The 14,852-nt window shown below is 48.3% G+C and overlaps 1 protein-coding gene and 1 long non-coding RNA gene across 2 annotated transcripts in view; one reads left to right on the plus strand and one right to left on the minus strand.

The window, feature by feature from the left end:
* The window catches only part of LOC129846928 (probable E3 ubiquitin-protein ligase HERC1), a gene marked incomplete at both ends in the record, with an annotated part of 100,203 nt that overhangs the window by 34,567 nt on the left and 50,784 nt on the right, over positions 1-14,852 (minus strand). The window contains 8 exon segments of the mRNA XM_055914744.1: positions 5,049-5,230; positions 7,244-7,469; positions 10,138-10,221; positions 10,820-11,059; positions 12,951-13,115; positions 13,555-13,665; positions 13,785-13,891; positions 14,279-14,434. Coding sequence (XP_055770719.1) covers positions 5,049-5,230; positions 7,244-7,469; positions 10,138-10,221; positions 10,820-11,059; positions 12,951-13,115; positions 13,555-13,665; positions 13,785-13,891; positions 14,279-14,434 — 1,271 coding nt within the window.
* LOC129846929 (uncharacterized) lies at positions 4,243-4,776 on the plus strand. Its single transcript, XR_008758308.1, has 3 exons — positions 4,243-4,281; positions 4,336-4,432; positions 4,655-4,776. It is a non-coding gene; the product is annotated as an uncharacterized LOC129846929 (long non-coding RNA).

Here is a 14,852-nt window from a genome sequence, read left to right on the forward strand (position 1 = left end):
TGAGGTGTGGTGTGTCAAGGTGCGGTGTCAAGGTGCGGTGTCATTATGTGGTGTTGAGGTGCGTTGTGTCAAGGTGCGGTGTCATTATGTGGTGTTGAGGTGCATTGTGTCAAGGTGCGGTGTCATTATGTGGTGTTGAGGTGCGTTGTGTCAAGGTGCGGTGTCATTATGTGGTGTTGAGGTGGGTTGTGTCAAGGTGCGGTGTCATTATGTGGTGTTGAGGTACGTTGTGTCAAGGTGCGGTGTCATTATGTGGTGTTGAGGTGCGTTGTGTCAAGGTGCGGTGTCATTATGTGGTGTTGAGGTGCGTTGTGTCAAGGTGCGGTGTCATTATGTGGTGTTGAGGTGCGTTGTGTCAAGGTGCGGTGTCATTATGTGGTGTTGAGGTGCGTTGTGTCAAGGTGCGGTGTCATTATGTGGTGTCGAGGTACGTTGTGTCAAGGTGCGGTGTCATTATGTGGTGTTGAGGTGCGTTGTGTCAAGGTGCGGTGTCATTATGTGGTGTTGAGGTATGTTGTGTCAAGGTGCGGTGTCATTATGTGGTGTTGAGGTACGTTGTGTCAAGGTGCGGTATCATTATGTGGTGTTGAGGTGCGTTGTGTCAAGGTGCGGTGTCAAGGTGCGGTGTCATTATGTGGTGTTGAGGTGCGTTGTGTCGAGGTGCGGTGTCATTATGTGGTGTTGAGGTGCGGTGTCAAGGTGCGGTGTCATTATGTGGTGTTGAGGTGCATTGTGTCAAGGTGCGGTGTCATTATGTGGTGTTGAGGTGCGTTGTGTCAAGGTGCGGTGTCATTATGTGGTGTTGAGGTGCGTTGTGTCAAGGTGCGGTGTCAAGGTGCGGTGTCATTATGTGGTGTTGAGGTGTGTTGTGTCAAGGTGCGGTGTCAAGGTGCGGTGTCATTATGTGGTGTTGAGGTGCGTTGTGTCAAGGTGCGGTGTCATTATGTGGTGTTGAGGTGCATTGTGTCAAGGTGCGGTGTCATTATGTGGTGTTGAGGTGCGTTGTGTCAAGGTGCGGTGTCATTATGTGGTGTTGAGGTGGGTTGTGTCAAGGTGCGGTGTCATTATGTGGTGTTGAGGTACGTTGTGTCAAGGTGCGGTGTCATTATGTGGTGTTGAGGTGCGTTGTGTCAAGGTGCGGTGTCATTATGTGGTGTTGAGGTGCGTTGTGTCAAGGTGCGGTGTCATTATGTGGTGTTGAGGTGCGTTGTGTCAAGGTGCGGTGTCATTATGTGGTGTTGAGGTGCGTTGTGTCAAGGTGCGGTGTCATTATGTGGTGTTGAGGTGCGTTGTGTCAAGGTGCGGTGTCATTATGTGGTGTTGAGGTGCGTTGTGTCAAGGTGCGGTGTCATTATGTGGTGTTGAGGTGCGTTGTGTCAAGGTACGGTGTCAAGGTGCGGTGTCATTATGTGGTGTTGAGGTACGTTGTGTCAAGGTGCGGTGTCATTATGTGGTGTTGAGGTACGTTGTGTCAAGGTGCGGTGTCATTATGTGGTGTTGAGGTACGTTGTGTCAAGGTGCGTTGTCAAGGTGCGGTGTCATTATGTGGTGTTGAGGTACGTTGTGTCAAGGTGCGGTGTCATTATGTGGTGTTGAGGTGCGTTGTGTCAAGGTGCGGTGTCATTATGTGGTGTTGAGGTGCGTTGTGTCAAGGTGCGGTGTCATTATGTGGTGTCGAGGTGCGTTGTGTCAAGGTGCGGTGTCATTATGTGGTGTCAAGGTGCGGTGTCATTATGTGGTGTTGAGGTGCGTTGTGTCAAGGTGCGGTGTCATTATGTGGTGTTGAGGTGCGTTGTGTCAAGGTGCGGTGTCATTATGTGGTGTTGAGGTGCGTTGTGTCAAGGTGCGGTGTCATTATGTGGTGTTGAGGTGCGTTGTGTCAAGGTGCGGTGTCATTATGTGGTGTTGAGGTGCGTTGTGTCAAGGTGCGGTGTCATTATGTGGTGTTGAGGTACGTTGTGTCAAGGTGCGGTGTCAAGGTGCGGTGTCATTATGTGGTGTTGAGGTACGTTGTGTCAAGGTGCGGTGTCATTATGTGGTGTTGAGGTGCGTTGTGTTGAGGTGCGTTGTGTCAAGGTGCGGTGTCATTATGTGGTGTTGAGGTGCGTTGTGTCAAGGTGCGGTATCATTATGTGGTGTTGAGATGCGTTGTGTCAAGGTGCGGTGTCATTATGTGGTGTTGAGGTGCGTTGTGTCAAGGTGCGGTGTCATTATGTGGTGTTGAGGTGCGTTGTGTCAAGGTGCGGTGTCATTATGTGGTGTTGAGGTGCGTTGTGTCAAGGTGCGGTGTCATTATGTGGTGTTGAGGTGCGTTGTGTCAAGGTGCGGTGTCATTATGTGGTGTTGAGGTGCGTTGTGTCAAGGTGCGGTGTCATTATGTGGTGTTGAGGTGCGTTGTGTCAAGGTGCGGTGTCATTATGTGGTGTTGAGGTGCGTTGTGTCAAGGTGCGGTGTCATTATGTGGTGTTGAGGTACGTTGTGTCAAGGTGCGGTGTCAAGGTGCGGTGTCATTATGTGGTGTTGAGGTACGTTGTGTCAAGGTGCGGTGTCATTATGTGGTGTTGAGGTGCGTTGTGTTGAGGTGCGTTGTGTCAAGGTGCGGTGTCATTATGTGGTGTTGAGGTGCGTTGTGTCAAGGTGCGGTATCATTATGTGGTGTTGAGGTGCGTTGTGTCAAGGTGCGGTGTCATTATGTGGTGTTGAGGTGCGTTGTGTCAAGGTGCGGTGTCATTATGTGGTGTTGAGGTGCGTTGTGTCAAGGTGCGGTGTCATTATGTGGTGTTGAGGTGCGTTGTGTCAAGGTGCGGTGTCATTATGTGGTGTTGAGGTGCGTTGTGTCAAGGTGCGGTGTCATTATGTGGTGTTGAGGTGCGTTGTGTCAAGGTGCGGTGTCATTATGTGGTGTTGAGGTGCGTTGTGTCAAGGTGCGGTGTCATTATGTGGTGTTGAGGTGCGTTGTGTCAAGGTGCGGTGTCATTATGTGGTGTTGAGGTGCGTTGTGTCAAGGTGCGGTGTCATTATGTGGTGTTGAGGTGCGTTGTGTCAAGGTGCGGTGTCATTATGTGGTGTTGAGGTGCGTTGTGTCAAGGTGCGGTGTCATTATGTGGTGTTGAGGTGCGTTGTGTCAAGGTGCGGTGTCATTATCTGGTGTTGAGGTACGTTGTGTCAAGGTGCGGTGTCAAGGTGCGGTGTCATTATGTGGTGTTGAGGTACGTTGTGTCAAGGTGCGGTGTCATTATGTGGTGTTGAGGTGCGGTGTCATGATGCGTTGTCAAGGTGCGTTGTCATGGTGTGGTGTCATGGTGCGTTGTCGTCATGGTGCGGTGTCGTCAAGGTGCGGTGTCGTCAAGATGCGGTGTCGTCAAGGTGCGGTGTCATTATGTGGTGTCGAGGTACGTTGTGTCGAGGTACGGTGTCATTATGTGGTGTTGAGGTACGTTGTGTCAAGGTGCGGTGTCATTATGTGGTGTTGAGGTACGTTGTGTCAAGGTGCGGTGTCATTATGTGGTGTTGAGGTACGTTGTGTCAAGGTGCGGTGTCATTATGTGGTGTTGAGGTACGTTGTGTCAAGGTGCGGTGTCATTATGTGGTGTTGAGGTACGTTGTGTCAAGGTGCGGTGTCATTATGTGGTGTTGAGGTACGTTGTGTCAAGGTGCGGTGTCATTATGTGGTGTTGAGGTACGTTGTGTCAAGGTGCGGTGTCATTATGTGGTGTTGAGGTACGTTGTGTCAAGGTGCGGTGTCATTATGTGGTGTTGAGGTACGTTGTGTCAAGGTGCGGTGTCATTATGTGGTGTTGAGGTACGTTGTGTCAAGGTGCGGTGTCAAGGTGCGGTGTCATTATGTGGTGTTGAGGTACGTTGTGTCAAGGTGCGGTGTCATTATGTGGTGTTGAGGTGCGTTGTGTCAAGGTGCGGTGTCATTATGTGGTGTTGAGGTGCGTTGTGTCAAGGTGCGGTGTCATTATGTGGTGTTGAGGTGCGTTGTGTCAAGGTGCGGTGTCATTATGTGGTGTTGAGGTGCGTTGTGTCAAGGTGCGGTGTCATTATGTGGTGTTGAGGTGCGTTGTGTCAAGGTGCGGTGTCATTATGTGGTGTCGAGGTGCGTTGTGTCAAGGTGCGGTGTCATTATGTGGTGTTGAGGTACGTTGTGTCAAGGTGCGGTGTCATTATGTGGTGTTGAGGTGCGTTGTGTCAAGGTGCGGTGTCATTATGTGGTGTTGAGGTGCGTTGTGTCAAGGTGCGGTGTCATTATGTGGTGTTGAGGTGCGTTGTGTCAAGGTGCGGTGTCATTATGTGGTGTTGAGGTACGTTGTGTCAAGGTGCGGTGTCAAGGTGCGGTGTCATTATGTGGTGTTGAGGTACGTTGTGTTGAGGTGCGTTGTGTCAAGGTGCGGTGTCATTATGTGGTGTTGAGGTACGTTGTGTCAAGGTGCGGTGTCAAGGTGCGGTGTCATTATGTGGTGTTGAGGTACGTTGTGTTGAGGTGCGTTGTGTCAAGGTGCGGTGTCATTATGTGGTGTTGAGGTGCGTTGTGTCAAGGTACGTTGTGTCAAGGTGCGGTGTCATTATGTGGTGTTGAGGTGCGTTGTGTCAAGGTACGTTGTGTCAAGGTGCGGTGTCATTATGTGGTGTTGAGGTGTGTTGTGTCAAGGTGCGGTGTCATTATGTGGTGTTGAGGTACGTTGTGTCAAGGTGCGGTGTCATTATGTGGTGTTGAGGTGCGTTGTGTTGAGGTGTGTTGTGTCAAGGTGCGGTGTCATTATGTGGTGTTGAGGTACGTTGTGTCAAGGTGCGGTGTCATTATGTGGTGTTGAGGTGCGTTGTGTTGAGGTGCGTTGTGTCAAGGTGCGGTGTTGAGGTACGGTGTGTCGAGGTGTTGTCAAGTGTTTCTTGCAAATAAATTAAAAACTATTAGCCTGGGTACTAGTATGTTTGTGCTAACATTCCACACTCATGCCAAAAACATTGTGGAATAATATCAAAACCAGAATGGTACCCAGGCTAATAATGACTGATAATCACAACAAAACGTCAGATATACAGACCTCTGTACAGAGGGTCCTGAGGTGGTGGTCAGAGAGATCCCCCAGACCTCCATGCCCCTGGCGGCCCCCGTGTCCCGGCCGGACCCTCTCCTCCTCCCCTCTCTGGGGGTCCCTGGACGAGTCCCTGTGGGCATCATGCTCCTCTCTGCTCTGCACTGAACGACTCTTCTTTAACCTCTGACCTGATGTGTCATATGATCTGTTACTGTACATGTGATGCTGCTGACTGTGGGCCTTTTAATATTAACTCACAGAAATTATGTTTAAATCAGGCTGGTCAACATGTGGAGAAGTCAGGAAACTCAAATGAGCATATCAAGCCCTAACTTTATCCAATGAGCAACACAAGCCCTAACTTTATCCAATGAGAAACACAAGTCCTAACTTTATCCAATGAGAAACACAAGTCCTAACTTTATCCAATGAGAAACACAAGTCCCAACTTTATCCAATGAGAAACACAAGTCCTAACTTTATCCAATGAGAAACACAAGTCCCAACTTTATCCAATGAGAAACACAAGCTCTAACTTTATCCAATGAGAAACACAAGCCCCAACTTTATCCAATGAGAAACACAAGCTCTAACTTTATCCAATGAGCAACACAAGCCCCAACTTTATCCAATGAGCAACACAAGCCCCAACTTTATCCAATGAGAAACACAAGTCCTAACTTTATCCAATGAGAAACACAAGTCCTAACTTTATCCAATGAGAAACACAAGTCCCAACTTTATCCAATGAGAAACACAAGTCCTAACTTTATCCAATGAGAAACACAAGTCCCAACTTTATCCAATGAGCAACACAAGCCCTAACTTTATCCAATGAGCAACACAAGTCCTAACTTTATCCAATGAGAAACACAAGTCCTAACTTTATCCAATGAGAAACACAAGTCCTAACTTTATCCAATGAGAAACACAAGTCCTAACTTTATCCAATGAGAAACACAAGTCCCAACTTTATCCAATGAGAAACACAAGTCCTAACTTTATCCAATGAGCAACACAAGCCCCAACTTTATCCAATGAGAAACACAAGCCCTAACTTTATCCAATGAGCAACACAAGCCCTAACTTTATCCAATGAGCAACACAAGTCCTAACTTTATCCAATGAGAAACACAAGTCCTAACTTTATCCAATGAGCACCACAAGTCCTAACTTTATCCAATGAGCACTAACAAGGTAGAACCAGATGTGACACCTACTCAAGGAGCTGTTGGTCTACTGTACTTTAAACTGCCTTGGTGACATGACACAAAGCAGACAGTGAAGTACACATCTCTCCTCAACCTCCCTTCTCTAATGTCCTCTCACCTCCTCTCCTCTCCTCAACCTCCCTTCTCTAATGTCCTCTCACCTCCTCAACCTCCCTCCTCTAATGTCCTCTCACCTCTTCTTCTCTCCTCAACCTCCCTTCTCTAATGTCCTCTCACCTCCTCAACCTCCCTTCTCTAATGTCCTCTCACCTCCTCTCCTCTCCTCAACCTCCCTTCTCTAATGTCCTCTCACCTCCTCTCCTCTCCTCAAACTCCCTTCTCTAATGTCATCTCACCTCTTCTTCTCTCCTCAACCTCCCTTCTCTAATGTCCTCTCACCTCCTCTCCTCTCCTCAACCTCCCTTCTCTAATGTCATCTCACCTCCTCAACCTCCCTTCTCTAATGTCCTCTCACCTCCTCTCCTCTCCTCAACCTCCCTTCTCTAATGTCCTCTCACCTCTTCTCCTCTCCTCAACCTCCCTTCTCTAATGTCATCTCACCTCCTCAACCTCCCTTCTCTAATGTCCTCTCACCTCACCTCCTCAACCTCCCTCCTCTAATGTCCTCTCCTCTCCCACCTCTCCTCTTCTTTCCCCACTCTCTTCTCCTCTTTCCCCTCCCCTCCTCCTCTCCTCTCCCCTCCTCTCTTCTCCCCCCCTCTCATCTCCCCTCCTCTCCTCTCTTCACCCCACCTCTCCTCTCCTCTCCCCTCCCTCCTCCTCTCCTCTCTTCTCCCCCCCTCCTCTCTTCTCCCCCCTCTCCTCTCCCCTCCTCTCCTCTCTTCTCCCCCCTCTCCTCTCCCCTCCTCTCCTCTCTTCTCCCCCCCTCTCCTCTCCCCTCCTCTCCTCTCTTCTCTTCACCCCCCCTCCTCCTCCTCTCCCCTCCTCTCCTCTCTTCACCCCCCCCCCCCTCCTCTCCTCTCCTCTCACCTCCTCCTCCAGTACCGTTGGCTGAGTCTCTGAAGCAGGGTTTGATTTTGTGTAGCCTCTCCATCATGATCTTGTTGATGCAGTGTGTCCAGTGGTCCGTGCGGTGCAGGATCCTGATGAGCTGTGTGGTGGCCTCAGCCAGGACTGTGGCCACGGGGCTGCAGATAGGATCACCAGGCAGGAGGTCACGAGGGGTACCCCGCATCTGCATGTCACAGATCTTGACCTGGAACAGAGAGTTAGAGAGCAGTGAGACACATATCTTTATCTGGAACAGAGAGTTAGAGAGCAGTGAGACACATATCTTTACCTGGAACAGAGAGTTAGGGAGCAGTGAGACACATATCTTTACCTGGAACAGAGAGTTAGAGAGCAGTGAGACACATATCTTTACCTGGAACAGAGAGTTAGGGAGCAGTGAGACACATATCTTGACCTGGAACAGAGAATTAGTGAGCAGTGAGACACATATCTTTACCTGGAACGGAGAGTTAGGGAGCAGTGAGACACATATCTTTACCTGGAACAGAGAGTTAGGGAGCAGTGAGACACATATCTTTACCTGGAACACAGAGTTAGGGAGCAGTGAGACAGGGAGCAGTGAGACACATATCTTTACCTGGAACAGAGAGTTAGGGAGCAGTGAGACACATATCTTTACCTGGAACAGAGAGTTAGGGAGCAGTGAGACACATATCTTTACCTGGAACAGAGAGTTAGGGAGCAGTGAGACACATATCTTGACCTGGAACAGAGAGACAGGGAGCAGTGAGACACATATCTTTACCTGAAACAGAGAGTTAGGGAGCAGTGAGACACATATCTTTACCTGGAACAGAGAGATAGGGAGGAGTGAGACACATATCTTTACCTGGAACAGAGAGTTAGGGAGCAGTGAGACAGGGAGCAGTGAGACACATATCTTAATCTGGAACAGAGAGTTAGGGAGCAGTGAGACAGGGAGCAGTGAGACACATATCTTTATCTGGAACAGAGAGTTAGGGAGCAGTGAGACACATATCTTTATCTGGAACAGAGAGTTAGGGAGCAGTGAGACAGGGAGCAGTGAGACACATATCTTTATCTGGAACAGAGAGTTAGGGAGCAGTGAGACACATATCTTTACCTGGAACAGAGAGTCAGGGAGCAGTGAGACACATATCTTTACCTGGAACAGAGAGTCAGGGAGCAGTGAGACACATATCTTTACCTGGAACAGAGAGTTAGGGAGCAGTGAGACACATATCTTTACCTGGAACAGAGAGTTAGGGAGCAGTGAGACACATATCTTTACCTGGAACAGTGAGACAGGGAGCAGTGAGACACATATCTTTACCTGGAACAGAGAGTTAGGGAGCAGCGAGACACATATCTTTACCTGGAACAGAGAGTTAGGGAGCAGTGAGACACATATCTTTACCTGGAACAGAGAGTTAGGGAGCAGTGAGACACATATCTTTACCTGGAACAGAGAGTTAGCTGCAACTTGTCCAGTTGAAGAAGGAAAAAAATCAGGGTTAAAAACCAAAATCTGTCTTATTTTTGATACACAGACGTTGGATTTAGTTTATTCAGGATGTGGTTTGTAACTCTCTAAATGGATGAATAATTCCACATGGAACAGTGCAAGGTGATGAATCAAGACCACACCATCTGTTTGGTGAGAAGGCCCCAGGCTTAATGATTCTGATGCCAATACGCTCTGTCTTTTAACAAACTCATGTTTTTGTGTATTTTCACTGTGGAACTTGTCTATGTTTAGGTGGGTTATAGGCTAGGCTAACTAACGTGTCTATGTTTAGGTGGGTTATAGGCTAGGCTAACTAACGTGTCTATGTTTAGGTGGGTTATAGGCTAGGCTAACTAACATGTCTATGTTTAGGTGGGTTATAGGCTAGGCTAACTAACGTGTCTATGTTTAGGTGGGTTACAGGCTAGGCTAACTAACGTGTCTATGTTTAGGTGGGTTATAGGGTAGGCTAACTAACGTGTCTATGTTTAGGTGGGTTATAGGCTAGGCTAACTAACTTGTCTATGTTTAGGTGGGTTATAGGCTAGGCTAACTAACGTGTCTAGTGTTTAGGTGAGTTATAGGCTAGGCTAACTAACGTCTCTATGTTTAGGTGGGTTATAGGCTAGGCTAACTAACGTGTCTATGTTTAGGTGGGTTACAGGCTAGGCTAACTAACGTGTCTATGTTTAGGTGGGTTATAGGCTAGGCTAACTAACGTCTCTATGTTTAGGTGGGTTATAAGCTAGGCTAACTAACATGTCTATGTTTAGGTGGGTTAAAGGCTAGGCTAACTAACGTCTCTATGTTTAGGTGGGTTATAGGCTAGGCTAACTAACTTGTGTATGTTTAGGTGGGTTATAGGGTAGGCTAACTAACGTCTCTATGTTTAGGTGGGTTATAGGCTAGGCTAACTAACGTCTCTATGTTTAGGTGGGTTATAGGCTAGGCTAACTAACATGTCTATGTTTAGGTGGGTTAAAGGCTAGGCTAACTAACGTCTCTATGTTTAGGTGGGTTATAGGCTAGGCTAACTAACGTGTCTATGTTTAGGTGGGTTATAGGCTAGGCTAACTAACGTCTCTATGTTTAGGTGGGTTATAAGCTAGGCTAACTAACATGTCTATGTTTAGGTGGGTTAAAGGCTAGGCTAACTAACGTCTCTATGTTTAGGTGGGTTATAGGCTAGGCTAACTAACTTGTGTATGTTTAGGTGGATTATAGGCTAGGCTAACTAACGTGTCTATGTTTAGGTGGGTTATAGGCTAGGCTAACTAACCTGTCTGTGTTTAGGTGGGTTACCTTTGTTTAACTAGGTTCTATGTTTAACTAGGTTCTAGGTTTAACTAGGTTCTAGGTTTAACTAGGTTCAGCGTTGTCTTACCTTCTCTCCAGGGTTACTGCTGTAGAACATGACACAGGGGTAGAGCTCTGTGGCGTCCACGTCCTCGAAGGCTAACTTGGGCTCCTGTGGAGAACAATAACAGGCTTCTGTAAACACAGCAGAGACTGTCTCAAAACTCTGGTGTCTCTAGAAGGGGGGGAGGGGGCACTCTGTTGTCTCTAGAGGGGGGGGGGGCACTGGTGTCTCTAGAGGGGGGGGGGGCACTCTGGTGTCTCTAGGGGGGGGAACTCTGGTGTCTCTAGAGGGGGATGACATCTCGGGGGGGGTACTCTGGTGTCTCTTGTCCATACGTTTCAGACTGTAAACTGTCAGTCATGGGGGGGACCCTGCTGATAGATATTGATCTCTCCACCCCTCCCTCCCTCTCCCTCCCTCCCCTCCTCTCTCTCCCTCTCCATCCCTCCCCCTCCCTGTCATCTATACATCTCTCCCTCTCCCTCCCTCCCTCCCTCCCTCTCTCTCCCCTCCCCCTCCCTGTCATCTATACATCTCTCTCTGTGAGGAGACTGTAATGACTTGTCATCAGACGTCATGGGGTTTTAATTGTTTTGGGAAGAGTTTATAGAGTTTATAGTCTGGCTCAAAAGGGTCCAGTCACGGTGAAAAGCATCTCAGAAGTCGAGGGGGAAAAGGTCGACTGACAGTAGTTTCATCTTCTGACCTCTCCGTTCTTCCCGAAGGAGACGGTGCGAGCCTCCATGTCCAACACACAGGTGATGTAGTCTCCCTGGGTGAAGGAGGAAAGGGTGAGGGTCTGCTCTCCGTTGTGGTACAGGTTCCCGCTGTAGGCCCGGTACAGCCACATGTCTGACGTGGTGCGGTGGTTGAAGTCGTGGACAGGCCAACGGGACACCCCGACGCACGTCCCCTCGTTCCCACGGTTCTCCTTCACAATGTAGAACTACAGGTAGAAACAAACAAGACACAATGTTATGAGATACAGGAAACACATTACATAAGGGGCGTGACGCAGCGGCATGGGAGCTCATTACTGAAGACGCAGCAGAACGGGAGCTCATTACTGAAAACGCAGCAGCACGGGAGCTCATTACTGAAGACGCAGCAGCACGGGAGCTCATTACTGAAGACACAGCAGAACGGGAGCTCATTACTGAAGACGCAGCAGTACGGGAGCTCATTACTGAAGACGCAGTGGCACGGGAGCTCATTAATGAAGACGCAGCGACACGGGAGCTCATTACTGAAGACGCAGCAGCACGGGAGCTCATTAATGAAGACGCAGCGACACGGGAGCTCATTAATGAAGACGCAGCGGCACGGGAGCTCATTACTGAAGACGCAGCAGCACGGGAGCTCATTACTGAAGACGCAGCAGTACGGGAGCTCATTACTTAAGACGCAGCAGCACGGGAGCTCATTACTGAAGACGCAGCAGCACGGGAGCTCATTACTGAAGACGCAGAAGTACGGGAGCTCATTACTGAAAACGCAGCAGCACGGGAGCTCATTATTGAAGACGCAGCAGCACGGGAGCTCATTACTGAAGACGCAGCAGAACGGGAGCTCATTACTGAAGACGCAGCAGCACAGGAGCTCATTACTGAAGACACAGCAGAACGGGAGCTCATTACTGAAGACACAGAAGTACGGGAGCACATTACTGAAAACGCAGCAGCACGGGAGCTCATTACTGAAAACGCAGCAGCACGGGAGCTCATTACTGAAGACGCAGCAGCACGGGAGCTCATTACTGAAGACGCAGCAGCACGGGAGCTCATTACTGAAGACGCAGCAGCACGGGAGCTCATTACTGAAGACGCAGCGACACGGGAGCTCATTACTGAAGACGCAGCGGCACGGGTGCTCATTACTGAAGACGCAGCGACACGGGAGCTCATTACTGAAGACGCAGCAGTACGGGAGCTCATTACTGAAGACGCAGCAGCACGGGAGCTCATTACTGAAGACGCAGCAGCACAGGAGATCATTCATGAAGACGCAGCGGGTACAGGTAACTGCCAAAATAAAGGAAACACCAACATAAAGTGTGTTAATAGGGCGTTGGGTCACCACCAGCCAGAACAGCTTCAATGCACCTCGACATAGATTCTACAAGTGTCTGGAACTCTATTAGAGGGATGTGACACTATCCTTCCATGAGAAATTCCATCATTTGGTGTTTTGTTGATGGTGGTGGAAAACGCTGTCTCAGGCACCGCTACAGAATCTCCCATAAGTGTTCAATTGGGTTGAGATCTGGTGACTGACACACACACACACACACACACACACACACACACACACACACACACACACACACACACACACACACACACACACACACACAGCAGGACGTATGCTCTTATGACGGCTGACACATGCCATTTCCCCTCAAACATTAGCAACGGAACAGTAGGCGTGTTTTCACATGCCATTTCCCCTCAAACGTTAGCAACGGAACAGTAGGCGTGTTTTCACATGCCATTTCCCCTCAAACGTTAGCAACGGGACAGTAGGCGAGTTTTCACATGCCATTTCCCCTCAAACGTTAGCAACGGGACAGTAGGCGTGTTTTCACATGCCATTTCCCCTCAAACGTTAGCAACGGGACAGTAGGCGAGTTTTCACATGCCATTTCCCCTCAAACATTAGCAACGGGACAGTAGGTGTGTTTTCACATGCCATTTCCCCTCAAACATTAGCAACGGAACAGTAGGTGTGTTTTCACATGCAATTTCCCCTCAAACGTTAGCAACGGAACAGTAGGTGTGTTTTCACATGCAATTTCCCCTCAAACATTAGCAACGGGACAGTAGGTGTGTGTACTGTACCTTCCACTGGTAGCACCCAGAGGAGATGCCGGTAGAGGCCAGTCCATATCCCTTCCCCCCGCTGCCGTGGGTCAGACCCTGGCCATTCTCCACCATACAACACTGAGTCTTCTCCGGGTCAAACGACACCTCCTGGATAGGAAGGTTCTCATCCTCCTCCTCACCCTGGGGACAGATGGATGAATCAGTTAGTCAGATTGCGAGCCAGTTAATACACAGAGAAGAAGAAAAATACAGAAAAAGAAGAAGAAGAAAAAGAGGCAGAAAGAGAAGAAGAAGAAGAAAAAGAAAGAAGAAGAAAAATAAAGAGAAGAAGAAGAAAAAGAAGAAGAAGAAAAAGAAGAAAAAGAAGAAGAAAAAGAAGAAGAAGAAAAAGAAGAAGAAGAAAAAGAAGAAGAAGAAAAAGAGGCAGAAAGAGAAGAAGAAGAAGAAAGAAGAAGAAAAATAAAAAGAAGAAGAAGAAAAAGAAGAAAAAGAAAGAAGAAGAAAAAGAAAAAGAAAAAGAAGAAAAAGAAGAAGAAAAAGAAAGAAAAGGAAGAAGCAATAATAATAATAATAAGAAGAAGAAGAAGCGATATAGAGTGCATTACGAGTTGTCCTGTACCTGTAGTTTTAGCTCCTGCTCTTTCTCTTTCATCTGGATGGTGTGCTTGGCCTGGGCGATGGGAGCTTCCCACATACAGTCAGCCAGCAGGGAGAAGAGACGCTCCACCACCTGGAGGAGGAGGACCACACCTTTTACCAGCTACATCATCAAATCCTCTTATTAGGACCTCACTAATGACTTAAACTGGGTCAATGTGAGAGGCTTCACTCTGCATACAGCTCCAGTACCTGTGTCATCTGGTCGTTCTCTACACTGGCCTCACAGGCAGGCAGCACAGCCTCCAGAACATGAATGGCCAGGAGACGAGTTCTCAGGTTGCCCACCAGGGGGACTCCTACAGACAAACGACAATAACACTTGTCATTGAAAAGCAAAAAGGAAAAATCTACGCAAATAGCGACATTAACAAATCCAAAAAGCCAGGCACTCGTGTGAGTTTGAGTGTTGAAAAGCGTTTAATGAATGGGCTAAGACATTATTAAAATAAACCTTTATCCGTTTGACCTGATCTTTGACAAATACCATATTGAAAGGAAGACACTGGTGAAAACGGAGGCCTTGTGCAATGGTAAGTCCTTACTTCTGACCTGACGTCGGTCAGGATTTATATTAAATGGTTGGAGGTGCCGGTCCATATCTAGAAACATCTAAACTTACGAGTACAGACTAGTGATTTTCATAATGCATTTTAAATGTACAAATAGAGTTTATTGGACAGTACCCGAGCAGCATTTCTGTGCAGCGATGTTGAGCAGCACCTCTGTCCACTTTGGAGAAGACATCTTGGATTGGATGGCCTTGGAGGAGACGACTCGTCTCAGGAACACCAGGAAGTCGCCCAGGTGAAGCTCTGCTGTGTGCTGCTTACGCACCAACGCTACGGAACACATCAACAACAACATATTACAGAGTGAAGCTCTACAGGGTGCTGTTTCCCCTCCAACAACAACATATTACAGAGTGAAGCTCTACAGCAGGGGTGTCAAACTCATTCCACGGAGGGCCTTGTGTCTGCAGGTTTTTGGTCTTTCCTTTCAATAAAGCCCTAGACAACCAGGTGTGGGGAGTTCCTAACTAATTAGTGATGTTAATTCATCAATCAAGTACAAGGGTGGAGCGAAAACCCGCAGACACTCGGCCCTCCATGGAATGAGTTTGACACCTGTGCTCTACAGGGTGCTGTTTCCACTCCAACAACAACATATTACAGAGTGAAGTTCTACAGGGTGCTGTTTCCACTCCAACACAACAACAACATATTACAGAGTGAAGCTCTACAGCACATATGTCAGAGT

This window comes from Salvelinus fontinalis, unplaced genomic scaffold (genome assembly GCF_029448725.1).
Source record: "Salvelinus fontinalis isolate EN_2023a unplaced genomic scaffold, ASM2944872v1 scaffold_0657, whole genome shotgun sequence".
Lineage (NCBI taxonomy): Eukaryota > Metazoa > Chordata > Actinopteri > Salmoniformes > Salmonidae > Salvelinus > Salvelinus fontinalis.